Source organism: Hermetia illucens, chromosome 3, assembly GCF_905115235.1.
Source record: "Hermetia illucens chromosome 3, iHerIll2.2.curated.20191125, whole genome shotgun sequence".
NCBI lineage: Eukaryota > Metazoa > Arthropoda > Insecta > Diptera > Stratiomyidae > Hermetia > Hermetia illucens.
The window spans coordinates 98,460,411-98,475,590 of NC_051851.1; the positions used below are offsets into that span (position 1 = coordinate 98,460,411).

A 15,180-nucleotide genomic window follows, 5' to 3' on the forward strand; every position below is an offset into this window, starting at 1 on the left:
AACCTTAAAAAATAAAAATGTATATGCATGCAACAAGATTCCTATAGAAGCAACATTCGCTCACAGATTCCATTAAGATCAATTGCCATTAATTTTGAATGGATCTGTAAAGAAACTCTGGCGAAATTATAAATAGCAAGCAAAGATGCGAATTCACCAAGAGGCAATCGTTGTTTTACGTGTAGATGCGAAAATGGGCCAAAGCTGACTCTGCCCAAAAAGATCTAGCGGAAATGTCAGCAAGATCCGAAGGACCCAGAAAAGCGATGTTATGTTTGAGCTGAAGAAATTGGGTAAAACTGAGGGTTTTCGTAAACAAGCTAAGAACTCACTTGGGGAGAATGTCACACTACGTACTCTAAAGTATCTTCATTAAGGTGTTGCTTCAAATGTCTCGCGTTTGGATACTTTTGGAGGACATGGAGCCAGCGGTATTGATTGGTTCGATCAGAAGGTGTGGGGGAAATATCATATCGCCGAGGAATGCAATAAGAACCCTAAATTAATTTTGTGTGTAGGAAAAAAGGGCGAACTAAGCGGCATATTGCCGGACGTGGTAAATACACGGAATTTATGAAAGCGCTAACTGCAATGAGAAAGTGTAGTTTATTCAAATTATTACAGGGTCGTTCGCTTGAACAAACCAAAGACCAGTCCGGGAAGGGAATTGTCATTATAAGTAAACCCTACGAATGGCTCAGTGGTTAAAACGCTAAGTTGTCGTATGAAAGGTCGTGGTCCAAACCTCACTGGTGGTAGAGACTTGTATTGTGATTGGATGTCTGATACCAGTCGACTCAGCTGTCAGTGAGTACTTGGGTCCAATCACCTTTGAAGTCTTGAATTTTTGCAGAACAAAAAACATGGCGCCCGGTCGGTCTGCCTATTTGTTACACCCACTTTTCTCAGAATTGTTACACCTATTGACACGAAATTTGATAGGGAGGTTGGAACTATGTGCCCCAACACAAACTATAAATCACTTTGGTGTTACGATTGAAGTGAACAATTTTCTTCGATGAAAGGTTTCGAGGAGTACTTTTCGACGCAGGTATTAGTTTGAAGGATCCCTTCCCAGAAATTACCCGACTGAAAAATCTAAAAAAATATGGTGTCTAGGCTTTGAAATTCTCCCCGTTAACATATATTTTCAAATATCGTTAATAATAGTACATTATTATCATTTTTAATTTCATCATTTAATTGTAAAATTTTTTTCACCAAATATAGTGATGAGGGGTACAAATGAAAGGTCATGAGCAGTACCTTACAAAACTGGGCTCAGTTTTGATATTTAATTCAAAAGGGGAGAGGGCGGGGCTGGAAAAGGGCATTTCTTTCACGGGGCCATTCTCAGGACCTACCCAATTGAAGAATCTGAAAATAATCAAAAAGCTCCGATTTTATGATGCCTAGACTCCGAAATACCCTTCACACTGATATCTGTTCAAATAAAATTAATACTATAATTTTTAGTAATTGATTGCAGAACTCCCCTTAAGTCCATCATGAAATTTTGCAGTAATATATGCTATGATATAGAACATGATCCTACCGAGTTTGGTGGAAATCGTATTATTACTAACAATGTTATAATATGTCAAAGTTGTCACTTCACTGCAAATTCTAAGACGTTGAACGTCAGTGAGACCCAAAAGCGAATATTCTGACATAATATATGCGTATAGATTACGTGCTAAGGGAAGATGTTTTTTTAAAGATATACGCAAAAACTTTCATACCTGAAGCTTTCAGCTTCCGGTTTCCCGAATTTTCTTTTTTTAGTGTCACATCCTGTGTATAGTCTTCTTGCATGAGCTAATCTATCGACGGAATAGGAACTATCACGCCAGAATTTTCACGTGCTGATTAGGACAGTGTGGCCTACCAACCCATATCAGGACATTTGTCTTTGGATCGATTTGACGCCTTGCCTTAAGACGATTCACTCACAGCGTCTATGTCAATTAGGCGCTGACAGAAAGCTTTCTGAAGTATTTTTGTGTACGCGCATCGCGCAACAATGTCCCTATGTGAGTGTAATCTTAAGCTAGAGTAAGGAAAATGTTGTGCAACAGCAAGGTAAGATATAGGTAAGGAATATTTACACTTCTTAAGAGAGTAAGGAACAGTACCAAATGAGTATCGGCATGTTTTCTAGTGAACAAAGACTCTACAAGTCAAACCTGATTGATTGCAGTGACGATATGTTTGTTGAGTTCAAAATGTCGAGTTAGGTGGAGGGGTTGTTAAAATATTCCTTCATTGAAGAAAACACCAAGATTTCTTTAAGCGTCTCAATATACACTTTATTTAGATTTTCGTAGATTTGTATTGGAATCTATCGTAATTTTTAAAGCTTTTCTGTTTATATTTTAAATTTGCACACTTTGATATAATTTTATAATGGATATCGTATTGACTACACCCGCGATTTTATTTTCTAATATTTATATTTGATCACAAAATCGGTCGTAAACATGGAAACTGAACAATACTTTACACTTTACTCTATCTACTACAAAAAGTGTAAAAATGTATGTAGATTCGTTGATTCTAAGGAAAATCTAAAAGATTTTGAAGTAAGTCAACTTTAATTTTTCTCTTTAATGCTTTTTATTTGGCTCCCAGGATAACATTGTTGTGCAAATTGAAGACATTTTCCAACCGACAACAACTGAATCTTCACAATGTGACGCTACCTAAGCAAGTTCAAAATCTCATTCGCGGTTTCAGGTTGCATCGTCTCGTCCTTTGAAGCTCGATGCAGCAACGATTTAGTCTTTACAGGAGTTTGGTTGTTAACTTTACAATTATTGATAGTAATTTACGACAGTTCATGAAATGTTTTATTTTTCTAAAACGAAAAAGTTTTATCTTCCAACCATATGAAATCAAAGTTGATTGATGTTGCTCTGATATAATTTTAACATTTTGACGATATATATTTATATTTAGTAAAGAGATCGTGGGCGTGCACGCCCATAAGCTTTTCTATGGAATGAGACTAACTTACAATTGTATTAAAAGCTGTTACTATTGAATATCATATAATAACTCTATATTCATCCATTAACAATATTAAATAACGCTGGACTTTACTAACAGAAGGAATACACATCATTATGATATGAAAGCACATATTTGAATAGAGGATAGAAACCGAACTCTACATATATGCGCAAATCTGAAAAAAGTACTTAATTCTCAACGTATAGTGAATATCTCTCTTGAATAGACTTAATGCAATCTTCAATTAGCTTAGAAAGTACTTTAAATATTAAAAACTATTGAAATGTTCCATTTGTTCAGTTTTGTCTTTGCCAAGGTTCAGTGAGGTGTGCTTATATAAAATCTAATAACTTCGCAACATGTAACATAGAAATAATATTTCAGAAGTGTAGGAGTTGCTTTTACATTACATGACACTTTTCTTTCGTTGTTCCGCTGGTTCCCTCGCCGCCGTCCGCCACCGACCCGTTGGTGATGTCTTTGCTCTTCTTTATTTTTGGGTTTTTCTTCTTCTTCCCGTCTAACTGAAGTGATACACTGCGATTTTTCTCCATGTTCAAAAGCTCCTGTGAAAAATATGAAACTTATTAAGAATTGAGGATTGTTGTGCTCATTAAAGAGCAAGTGCTCAAAAAAATTAAATAATAATAATTATAATCGGTATCGCGTGATATTTGGATGGAATTTGGATTAGACAAGTGCCGAATCTAAGCCATTCGCAAAGGTGACCTCCACATCCAAGCTATGAGCGAGACGGACTTCTACAAATACGTAGAAATTCTTCATGCCCATGCTCGAGTTGGTGATTTGAAGGCTGCTCTGCTGTCCGAATTTCTGCGACGTATGAAGCTGGTACTGAAATCGCATCTATCGGGCAAGAATAAAATAAGCGCATTGAATGTATGCGCCATCCCTTCACTGGATTATGAATTGGAAATATTGCCGTCCATGAAAATGGATCTGAAAAACGTCCAGCGGCGGATACGGACTACTATGTCAAAATTCAGAATGCATCATCCAAATTCTGCCGTGGAGCGGGTGAACCTGCCTCCTGACATCGGAGGCGGGGATACCATGGCACAGCATCACTGCCAAGTCGACTCGTTACGCGCTTATTTTTACAGCAAAAGGGGAGCTCTTCGCTGAGATGGAAGGGAGGACCGCGTGAACGTCACCCGAGCTTATACAAAAGCTCATAGAGAGCCCCTTTATCTTTTAGGTAGGAACAATCGTCCGAGCCTAAATACTTGGCACTTAGTGCTAATATTGGGTAAAATCCTAAATCTACCGAGATTGTTACAACTCGGTAAAATAATCGGCATTGAAATGTATGGTACCTTATTCCAAGACTGTAATGCTTAGCTTATCGCTACTGTGAATAATCAGGGTAATAATCCCACATTGTGTCCTACAATGTACCGTAGGACCTGTTGTGTACCGTTACGGTCTTAAATGAAGTTCTCTAGCACATTTCAAGGCCCAGATTCAGTTAAATTTTTGCGCCAACGATTTATATAATTATTGGATCGATATATGAAATTTAACTTGGTAACCAAATTTTATCTAAAGACTGACGGAAACAGCGACGGCATGATAGGCTATAAGATAATTTGAGATCTTTTCAACGTTACCTGGAGCAGGCCTACAACCGAAGAAAGTGACGAGCCCGAATTAGATGAACCGACTCCCCTAGCGCAGGAAGCAAAGGTTAATGAATAGGGAAGTGACACCACCTTAGTAGGAGGTGGGATAAAACATCACTTTTGAGAAACGTTACATTTCAAAGCAGTGTTAAAAGATCACTATTTATTGCCCTATCCTTATATTTGATGTACTATAATGACACTTTTACATTCGATAGTCGACATCATCAAATATTACTTATCACTAGAGTGATATTCGCAATACATTTATCACATCCGCACCGTTAGATGTTCGGCAGCGCTAATTAAATATGAATGAAGAACGAACCTTTCATGGTGTACTTAGTAACATATTTTCATATGCAAACAGTGAATTATGATTCTTGCGAAGGATTATTACTTATCACTCAAAAGTATGTGCACTTTCTGTTGCTTTGCTCGACATTGCAAAGAATGCCTATGGAAAAGTTACCACAATTTTAGAAAGTTTAACAAGCTTCTTGGCAACAAAATGCAGCTTCCTACGCGACTAAGAACTCCTTTGGCTATATTGGATGAATTGCACACTTGCGGAAACTCAGGAGATCAACCAGACGACTTCTTGCAACAGCAATAAGGATGAAGACTGGTTAGACTAAATATAAGACGCTCATAGAACATTCAAACCGAGAATCTTCTAGAGTGTACTGCAAGGAACTGAAAGACGAAAGAAAGACTTTAAGGCTGTGTAGAGCCCATGAAAGGGATGGATCGGCAAAGTTGAACTCTCTTAGAAGACGGATGGAACTTTCAGGAATTCAAGAGTTGTGTCTGCACACACTCTCTTGAAAATAACCATCCTTGAAAACAGGTGACAGGAGTTGGACAAAAAGAATTGGTGATTTCTGCTAACAAAACTATTGCAAGGGAAACTGGAACACCGCAAAAGCGGTAGTTATCAATGAAAAAGCAAGAGCTCCTATTATGTTCTTTGAACAATTCAAAACACCTGTCATGGATGGCACCTATCCAGTTTTCTGCTAAAGGAGAGTGTAGACCACTTAGAATATCCTCCAAGAAATATTTTTCGAAATGTCTTTCTCTGGACTCCGTGCCTATCACAGGAAGTTAGTTTTTATACATAAGCCTGGGAAAGATGACTATTTACATCCAAAGAAGTTCAGACAAATCAGTTTAACATCATTTTCGCTGAAATGTCTGGAGAGGCTGGTCGAGCGTCACATTCGCGAAAAGGCGCTAAAGTCGCACTCACTAAATTAAAACCAACATGCTTACCTGCGTGGGAAGCCCTGTGAGTATCTTTGGTTTTGGAGGGTGTTTTGAAACGCGAGTACGCGAAGAGGGTGCTCGTGAATACTTCAGGGGTTTTTGATTAACAAAACAAACGCCGTTCCAAAAACATTGCTGTGTGCTGAAGTGGGTGTTGATCGCTAGTTGACACTAGGAACAGCAAAAGTTGGCCCACAAAGAGATATTATGTGAGCTGCAAAATTCGCCTTAATCAAACAATATGGCTTTGCTAGTTGGTCGAGATGTCGGAAACGTGCATAGAAATGGAAATATTGAAAACGGGTGGCTCGGACATTGAGTTTCAGTAAATCCAAATAAAACCACTAAACTATGGATTAAGGTGTACTATAAGCTGGCCTCTCCGTAAAGAGATGTATGTGTATCCTGCGCAGCTCCAAATGTATTACCCACTTTGCAGTCCTTGGATTTATTTATTTGGAGCTCTGCAGAGAAAGCAGCTCATAGTCTAATGCGTCTAGATCTATGGGAAACAATGAACGTGAGGGGCACAGAGGGTCATTGGAACAACTGAATCCAGATTTTGCAATTCCTTCTGATTCTCGGATGCCCATACATTTGTTTGGTAGAAAATATAAACTTATCCGGAAACGTAGAAAAAAATTGGGATGAACCAGAATAATGTAAAACGAGATATGCATGCTGACCCCAATATGTCAAAAACAGAAACGGGTTTTGGAACAGGAGTCTATCTTTCGAATAATAATAATAATCGTTGGCGCAGCAATCCATATTGGATCAGGGCATTGAAGTATGTTAGAGAACTTCATTCAAGACCGTAACGGTACACTAGAGGACACTGTAGGAGGCAATGTGGTCAGTATTGCGCTCGCCCGAGATTATTACCCTGATTTGACTCAGGTATTCATTCACAGCTGAGTCGACTGGTATCCGACGTCAAATCACGATACAAATTCCACTGCTACCAGCGAGATTTGAACCGTGACCTTCTGTTCGATAGCCTTGTGCTCTAACCACTCAGCTATTCGGACACATACTATCCTTTGGACACTTCAAAGCACCTGACATGGATGGCATCTATCCATCGATGCTAAAGGAGGGTATAGATCCCTTAGAACAATTTCTGAGAAATACCTTTCAAGCGCATTTTGCTCTGGCACAAGGTTAAGGTAGTCTTTATACCTGATGCTGGGAAAGATTTTTAGGCAAATCCGCTTAACATTATTTTCATTGAAATGTCTAGAGAGACTGGTTGAGCATCACATTCGCGGCGCACTCACTAAGTAAAAACCTGGTTACCAACGTGGAAGTCCTGCGAGTCTGCTCTTCAGTTTTTAGTTTATAGAGGACGCAATTTCGAATAAAAACGAGAAGCAGGGTTTTCCATTGAGACAATACGCAACTCCATTTTCATATTAAATACGATGAAACTACTCTGAGTATCTGGTCATTGAGGTGTAGAGGAAAATTAAATCGCAGATACAGCAAAAAAGGGTTTAATATTTCCCATCTAATAGTGGGAATCCTGCGATACCTAAACGAATCTGGGATATTTCGTTTGGCAGGACCAGCAATCAATACCACATTGGTCACCCCGACGTGATCTGAGCTCGCAACCTTCTGATCTGAATTCACTATGTGTGCTGTTGACTCCTGATTACCACTTTAACAATTTATAACATTTATATTTATTATATCATTTATATAAATGTATTTAAAAATTTATAACGCGCAAAGCGCCTGCTATGCAGTATTTTGCTTGACTGGGCCGAGTCCCAATTCCTCACGGGTCTCGTGGCTACTCGCGTACCATTTCCAGGTGTTGGCGTATCCTGCGGGCATGCTATATACTCTCTTAGTTGTCGGCGTGTTGGGCCGGCGCGCACATTGCCCGGCGTAGTCAAGGCTGTAAATGGAGTTTCAAGAATTGTTCTGCTATAAAGATACTTAAAGAGTGGTAATGTTCAGGATCAAAATGCTGAGAGATGAACCAAATAATATCAAGGATCTGGAGAGCGATGAGAATAGGGATGGATCTGTAGCTAGGTGCGCGGGGGAAGTATCCGCAGTTGCGCCAACTGACGTGCTGGACGCGTTTGGGGTGGTAAGGAGTGCGGTGGCCTTTCAGTCATGAGTGCTTCGGTGGATACCTTCCATTAAAAAATCGTCCTTCTCGGGGTTGAGGTTATCGGTCACGACACAGTGTACCAGTACTAGAAGTCCTTCCATTTCAATGAGATTCGCCCATAATTCCGATAGATACATAGATACATAGAACTCCTGTGAGTTCGGGTTACACTCGAAGTCTTCCCAGCTCGTCGTAAAAAGCAACTGAAAGGGATTTAAATTTATGGGCTAGCAACCTGGAAATTTTGAAATTTTATTGCTTCCGAAACGTCAACAACACCTCGGATAGGGGTTGACCTCATGCCGAGGACCTTTGGATATCGAAAACGGACCTTTCTCGGACTTGCAGACTTCTTACTGCAATATTCCGGTCCATGTTGAAGAGCATCACAATTGTACAATGCTACGCACTAACGGAAACTTTCGAAGTAGTGAAGAAGGATGACATTGTGATCGTGATGGGTGATTTGACTGCCAAGGTGGAATCTGAAAACACCTTGCTCGGACATGTTATGGGGAAACATGATGTATGCGGAGACAGGTTTATGGATTTCTGCAATTACCACTGCCTCGTCATTGGAGCAACATTGTTCGAACACAGAGTTTGCCATAACTTCAGTTGGGTTTCAACTGACCGACGCCGTTACAGAAATCAGATCGACCAGTTAGCGATCAGCAGTAGATTTAGGAGTTGTTTTCTGGATGGACGTAATAAGAGATCGCAGCTAAAATGAGATATTCAGTGTGCTAATGGTGTGTATTTGGTGGAATCACAAGGGTGTGGTGTATTAAGAGTTACAAGAAACAGGTGAACGTATTATTAGCGACGTCTACAAACGACAACGAGCTATTTAAAAAAGAATGGGTGAACAGACACAACTAATTTCTTTTTCAACATGACAACGCCAGACCTCATGCTCCTTCTGTTATTAAAACGTACTCGGAAGGGCAGGACAATGAAACCCTACCCCATCCGCCGTGTTCGCCAGATATAGCTCTTTCAGATTATTACTTGTTCCGGTTGATGCAGTTAGCCCATGTAGATCAGACGTCTAGTTCTAGCGAAGGTATCGAAAATTGGCTTGCTTAGTTGACACCCAATAAATATATTGACGGGTTTCGATTGATTGGTCAAGCCGGACTAAGATTTTGTTTTACGGCTGTCGGGATCTATCCAGCTCAAAATCTAGAAAGATGTGGAAATACTTTAAAAAAATCTCTTTAATTTTAGACATCCGTGTTGGCATCGAGCCATCTGCGATCAGGGGTCACAACGTTGCTATTATTTCTATTTATCAAAATATCCTTCAAACCCGAAAAGCAAACCTTCTTTAGTTTTTTCTAAATAGAATCCTATCTATATGTAAATATGTAATCAACGGTAAGGTAGGAAGCCTTAAGTTACCTGAAACAGTTCAGTCACATTGTGATTGGTTTTGGCAGATGTCTCCATGAACGAAACACCCCAAGAAGCAGCTTCGGCTTGTCCTTCGGAGTTTGTAACTTCACGTAATTCGGCACTTTCATCACATTTATTGCCAACAAGCATAACAGGAATTTGTGTAATCTCTTGACCCTGAAAATCAATTGTTGTCGATTTACTCAGATAATCAGTTAAGATGAAGACGGGCAAATTACCTTTAATTCCTTTATTAAATTCCATATTGGGCGTAATTCCTCTAGGCTCTGCCGTGAGCAGACTGAGTATACTAATATAAAGGCATGTCCCTTCGTTATTGAAAGTCGTTGCATTGCGGGAAATTGATGCGATCCCGTAGTATCTGTTATTTGTAATGTGCATATATTCTTATTACAGCTTATGACCTGCGAAGAATTAAAATGGAAATAATTCAGGGATAAATTAAAGAAAAACAGATTACAGCTAGAAATTGGTTGAGGAGTCAAATTTGTAATTAACACACCAGAGAGGAATATTCAAGAATGCTGTTAATGAAATTGGAAAGTTTAAGAAATTAACCTTTCCATTGAACATAACTCGTCAGCCAGGCCTACACACTGTTTGCTGCATCAAATTTTTTCAGAACTTCCGGAGACGCTTGTGCTATTTCTCCACTGTTCTGCACCATGTTATCCTTTTGACAGTGGTGATCACTTTCCATGTGCTACTTCCATATAGCAACGCAGAAGGAACATAAGTACAGAACAGAGTCAACTTGATCTTTGTGTTGAGTTAACTGCATCTCCATGTTTGAAACTAGAAAACGAAAGTAGATCCAACGCTGTTAATGCATAAAGAGACATCAAGTTCGGTCCCTGATAACAGGAAGGAGTAATATTGGTGGCAAGATACCACCTTGGGGGACTCGGCCTCGGACCTCAAATTCCTCTGAGATTTTACCTCGTTACAACGCGTGATATTTTACCCGGTCATGCAGTCGAAGCTTTCCCGAAATCGTACAAAAGCAGGTGAAACGAAGATCTAAACTCCGCATATTGTTGCAAAATATTGATGTGGTTCATTTAGCGAAATCTAGCTTGCTGTCTGATGATCAAGCATTTGGTGTGTTCTTTTAATTTTAGCTATTATCTTCGCGGTGGCAGGGAGAGCACTTGCCGCAGTCAACAAGGATGCCTTTTTCGGAATCTTATCGATCATCTCTTCTTCCACTTTCTGGGAAATGTTTCCGATTCCTAGGATCTCTGTATAAATGGAAGTAGCAAATCTGCAGAAACTGAAGGAGTAGCGATAAATAGGTTACCATAGGTAGCCCAGCGTCTTTATTAGTTCTGATCCCGGCGTGGCGGAACTTTAACGGATGTAATACCGAAGTTCATCCTGGGATTACAAAACTGCATAAAAGTAAAGAACAGTACAAGGCATGATAAGATTTTAAGCAAGTCATAATCTAAAGCTCTATTCTTTCTTAACAGCAGTTAGCGTATCTAGCACAGAATATGCCAGACATAGCACATACGAAATTACTCGTACATACCAGCAGGTAGCGTGTCCAGAAGCGCGTGTTAACAAAAGTATTCAAAACAAGTCGGGAAACCGGAAGCTGGACGCTTCAGGTACGAAAGGTTTTGTGCATTTCTTAGTACGTAGTACGTAATATATCCATATATTCTGTGATATTGACATTTATAGTCTTCAATTTTCAAAGAAGCAACAAATTTGAGGTATTATAACTTTGTTAGTAATAGTGCGATTTCCACCAAACTTGGTAAGATAATGCTCTATATTATAACCTATATCACTGCATTTCATGGTACTAGGATGAACTTAAGGGGGGTTTCTAGCCAATTACAAAAAAATGTAGTAATATACTATTATTAATTTTATTTAAACAGATATCGGCATGGAAGGTATTTCGGAGCCCAGGCACCATATAGTGGCAGCCTCCTGATTTTTTTCAGATTGTTCCGTTTGGTAGTTTCTGAGAATGGCCCCCTTAAAGAAGTGACCACTTTCAACCCCCCGCGCTCCCCACCCTACCAACGAATGTCAAAACTAAGATCAGCTTTGAAAAGTACTAATCGGGATCTTTAATTTGATACCCCACACGACTATATTTGATAAAAAAAAATTTTACACCCCCTTTTGCATGTATGGGGACCCCCCTTAAATTCGACGTAAAAGGATGTAATTCACTGTATGCGTGAGCGTTCACAGTTCCCACCTTTCTACCAAATTTGGTGTCAATCGCTATAACCGTCTCCGAGAAAAATGCGTGTGACGGACAGACAGACAGACAGACAGTAAACCGATTTTAATAAGGTTTTGTGTTTATACAAAACCTTAAAAAGGGACTAACGTTTCGTCCAGGGTAGAGCCAGCTCATTAAACGCTGCCTCACCTCTGCCTTGGGATTAGGGTGACCACCTGTTGCCACTTTCGGTCACGCTGCTCCTAGGGCAGAGGTCAGGCAGCGTCTGATAAGTTGCCTGTACCCTGCACGAAACCGTTAGTCCCTCTTTTCGAATGCTTGGGTGCTATGTCCCAAACGAGGGGTCCGTGTACCAAAAAACGTGGGAGTAAATTTCTCTCCATTTGGTCCCGTCCAACATCAAGTGAATGTGGACTTAGGATCCCTCATATTACACACAACATAAAAGTATTCTTCCATGCACTCACTATGTAGTAGTATTCATACTTGCTAGCAGTTAGCGTTACGTACCCAGCACGATGAAGTAGGTACGGGACATGTATACTTTTGTGTGGAAATTATTAACCAAAGAAATTGGAAGATGACGTCAGAAAATCTAGGGGTGATGTGCGATTAATTCCGTGATCAGGTCTATTCAGGATAAGCAGCCAGGCAAGGGCGAGGCTACAAACGTGCGGTTATGGGTAAATCAATGGTAGAAAGAGGCCTAGTTAGAGCGCGCTATATTTCCCGCCGACTTTATCCCTTCTTGATGTTAATGGGTAGAAGTCCTACACGCTGGCGTCTCCAAGCCAAGTATTTTTAAAGATATCGAAAAACACCTAGAAAAACAGGGAGATAGCGAGTTAAAAGAGTTTTATTTTAGGGTTCCTTAATGCAAAAACATAAAAGCAATATGGCAAAACTCTTCCTTTACTTTCGTTTGTTTGTTGTTTTGTTTCCTCTTCACTCCTTTGTGAAGTTTAGGTCATCCACACAATCTCTTCGTTTTTATAGTTATTTTTTCCCCCACATTTTACTTGTACAAGTGATAAGCTTACAGCAGCGGAGATTAGCACAATAACAAAAAACAATACTCATTACAACCGGAATTCGAACCCGGAACAACGAGATCGAGAGGCTGACGCTCTACCCCCTTAAACATCGCGTGCAACATGAAAAGTCCCTGGTATTGTTGGCATGGGGTAGGAAGAGAATAAAATCACTTTCTTAGGGTATGTAAGTAACTTATAGTTGCCTTCAGTATTCTTTAGACCCTTAGGGATTCAGGTGGGTTTCCTTTCTCAATCATTTATATTATTGTTTTGAATCTGGCAGTTAGTATTAATTCGTTAATTTTTTTTCTTTCCATATTTCTTCTAAATAAGTATGTATACATGAACGCACATATTAACGGGCATACCCACGCAAATGCTCACTTCCACTGGAGTGTAATTTAGATATTGCTCTTCACTTAGAATATTCTACTGTATATATTTAGACGAACTGTGATTAAAATTAGAGTTCGTGTATGATGTATCCTTGACTAGGGGTATGTTAAAAATAAGTGTTGAGAGACGTGAGTAGATGTTCGGGCAAGCATGAATTAAAGTTGGACGGAGAGTATTAGTGTCGGTTCAACTACATTGAATTATTGGCTTTTTAAAAAACCACAAAGAACTAAAAACCGTTTATGTTTGAAGTCATAATAATAATGTTTATTTAGTTTGGATGGCCAGAAGTTTATCAATACATGACATAAATAGACCAGGGGAGAGGCCTAATTGCGGAATGCCACGGTGTCCTTTCACCATGCGTTGAATTTGTGACTATAATTGAAACCCGCTATGACTGCAGTAGTTCATACTAAACGCAGGTTCAATATTCATGCTATCGGATGCACGTCTATTTAATACCTCGACATTTAAGGCGCAGGGCCACCGAGTTGGAATGCAGAACTCTTAAAGAGTTTTACCCTCGACAAGGATAACATTATACAATCGCAGACTCGTTCTTATTACCTGGAAACCGGTTTCGGACAAAGTAGGCTGGTTTTTAAATCCTTCTGTATCAATCACATTAAACTTTTCGGTTTATGGGGTTTAAATCACTGCGTCTTCTGCTATTCATTGATTTGAGAAAGCTTCCAGCGCCGCCAAAAGGGAGTGTATGTAGGATGCTTTACGCACGAGTGATATTCTGGAGGATTAATAAGTATTATCAGAGCAAAATATAATGACATGTGCTCGATAATGGTAAAATCTCAGAGTAATTTGAAATCTAAAACGGAGTTCTGCTGGATTGTATATCACAAATCTTACTCCAACTCATGGAACTTGACCAAACGGCACTTAATTTCGAGGAGACAAACAGAGTCGAACTAAAGATAAGCATCAATAACAGTCTCAGTATCAAGTTGAGAATGTTCTCCGCCAATGTTCTTTGTGTACTACTGTGTCATCACTTGTCTACGTTGTTTCACCGGGGTACTCAGGTCAGATAAAATTTTGAATGACGAAGAAGAAGTGGCAGTGCGTAGTTCACAATGGGCGAAAAAACAGTAGAGGAAATGCCTTGGAGCTGAACTTCATTATTGCTTTTCATCAGCGACACTCATAGTACTCCAAAATTCCAGTTCAAACTGTTCAGAAATGGAGAGTTAGGACCAAAATTATAGCCTCTATTCCCCACATTAAAAGGTGTGCCAAACTAATCATCATGGAGAAATTCTTCTCAAAAAGCCTTATCTGGTTTTAATGGATAAAAGTTTAAGCTGAAATGATAAAAGATAAAGCCAAAGTCCATGTTATAATTGATACGATTCCCCCTACCCTTTAATTATTGGGCTCTAAAAATATCTGTCCAGGGTGCATTGTATAATAATTTGGGTTATGGAATGTCGGCAGTAACAGAGCTGAGCTGTACATAAGTTTGAAAAGCATACCCAAATCAAGGAAATTTTGCAATTTTGAAAAAGGGAGGATAATAATAATAATAATCGTTGGCGCAGCAATCCACATTGGATCAGGGCTTTGAAGTGTGTTGGAGCACTTCATTAAAGACAGTAACGATACACTACAGGATTACAGAACCCAGTAGGAGGCAATGTGGTCAGCATTGCGCTCGCCCGAGATTATAACTCTGATTTGACTCAGGTACTCATTCACAGCTGAGTCTACTGGTATCCGATGTCAAATCACAATACAAATCCCACTGCCACCAGTGATTTAATTTTATTTTAAAGTAAAGGGTGCCCGAGAATTTGTAATGCTTGAGGGTAGTTTTGGATATGTGTTCTTGAGCCAAGAAGACGTGTGTGCGAATCCATGTTAGCCGGCAACCAGGTATAAACAACTGATAGGAAATTGATAAAGTGACATCGCGATGTTATTTGGCTCATCGCTTTTAACGATTGATTTTGGATTTGGATAGCTTCTATAAAAAATGCAGCCACGTGCACTAACGCCTTGACGGACATAGAAACTAAAGAAGTTCCGCAGAACACAACTGCGATCTTCACT

The 15,180-nt window shown here is 39.5% G+C and overlaps 1 protein-coding gene across 1 annotated transcript in view; it reads right to left on the minus strand.

Annotated features, from left to right (window-relative positions):
* Positions 1-2,287: 2,287 nt before the first annotated feature.
* Positions 2,288-15,180, minus strand: part of LOC119652796 (GTP-binding protein Di-Ras2) — a 37,543-nt gene continuing 24,650 nt past the window's right edge. Inside the window, exons 2-4 of the mRNA XM_038057118.1 lie at positions 9,690-9,875; positions 9,457-9,627; positions 2,288-3,578 (exon numbers count right to left, since the gene is read on the minus strand). Of these exons, the coding sequence (XP_037913046.1) occupies positions 3,414-3,578; positions 9,457-9,627; positions 9,690-9,875 (522 nt within the window). The 3' untranslated portion in view covers positions 2,288-3,413. The remainder of the gene's footprint in view (positions 3,579-9,456; positions 9,628-9,689; positions 9,876-15,180) is intronic.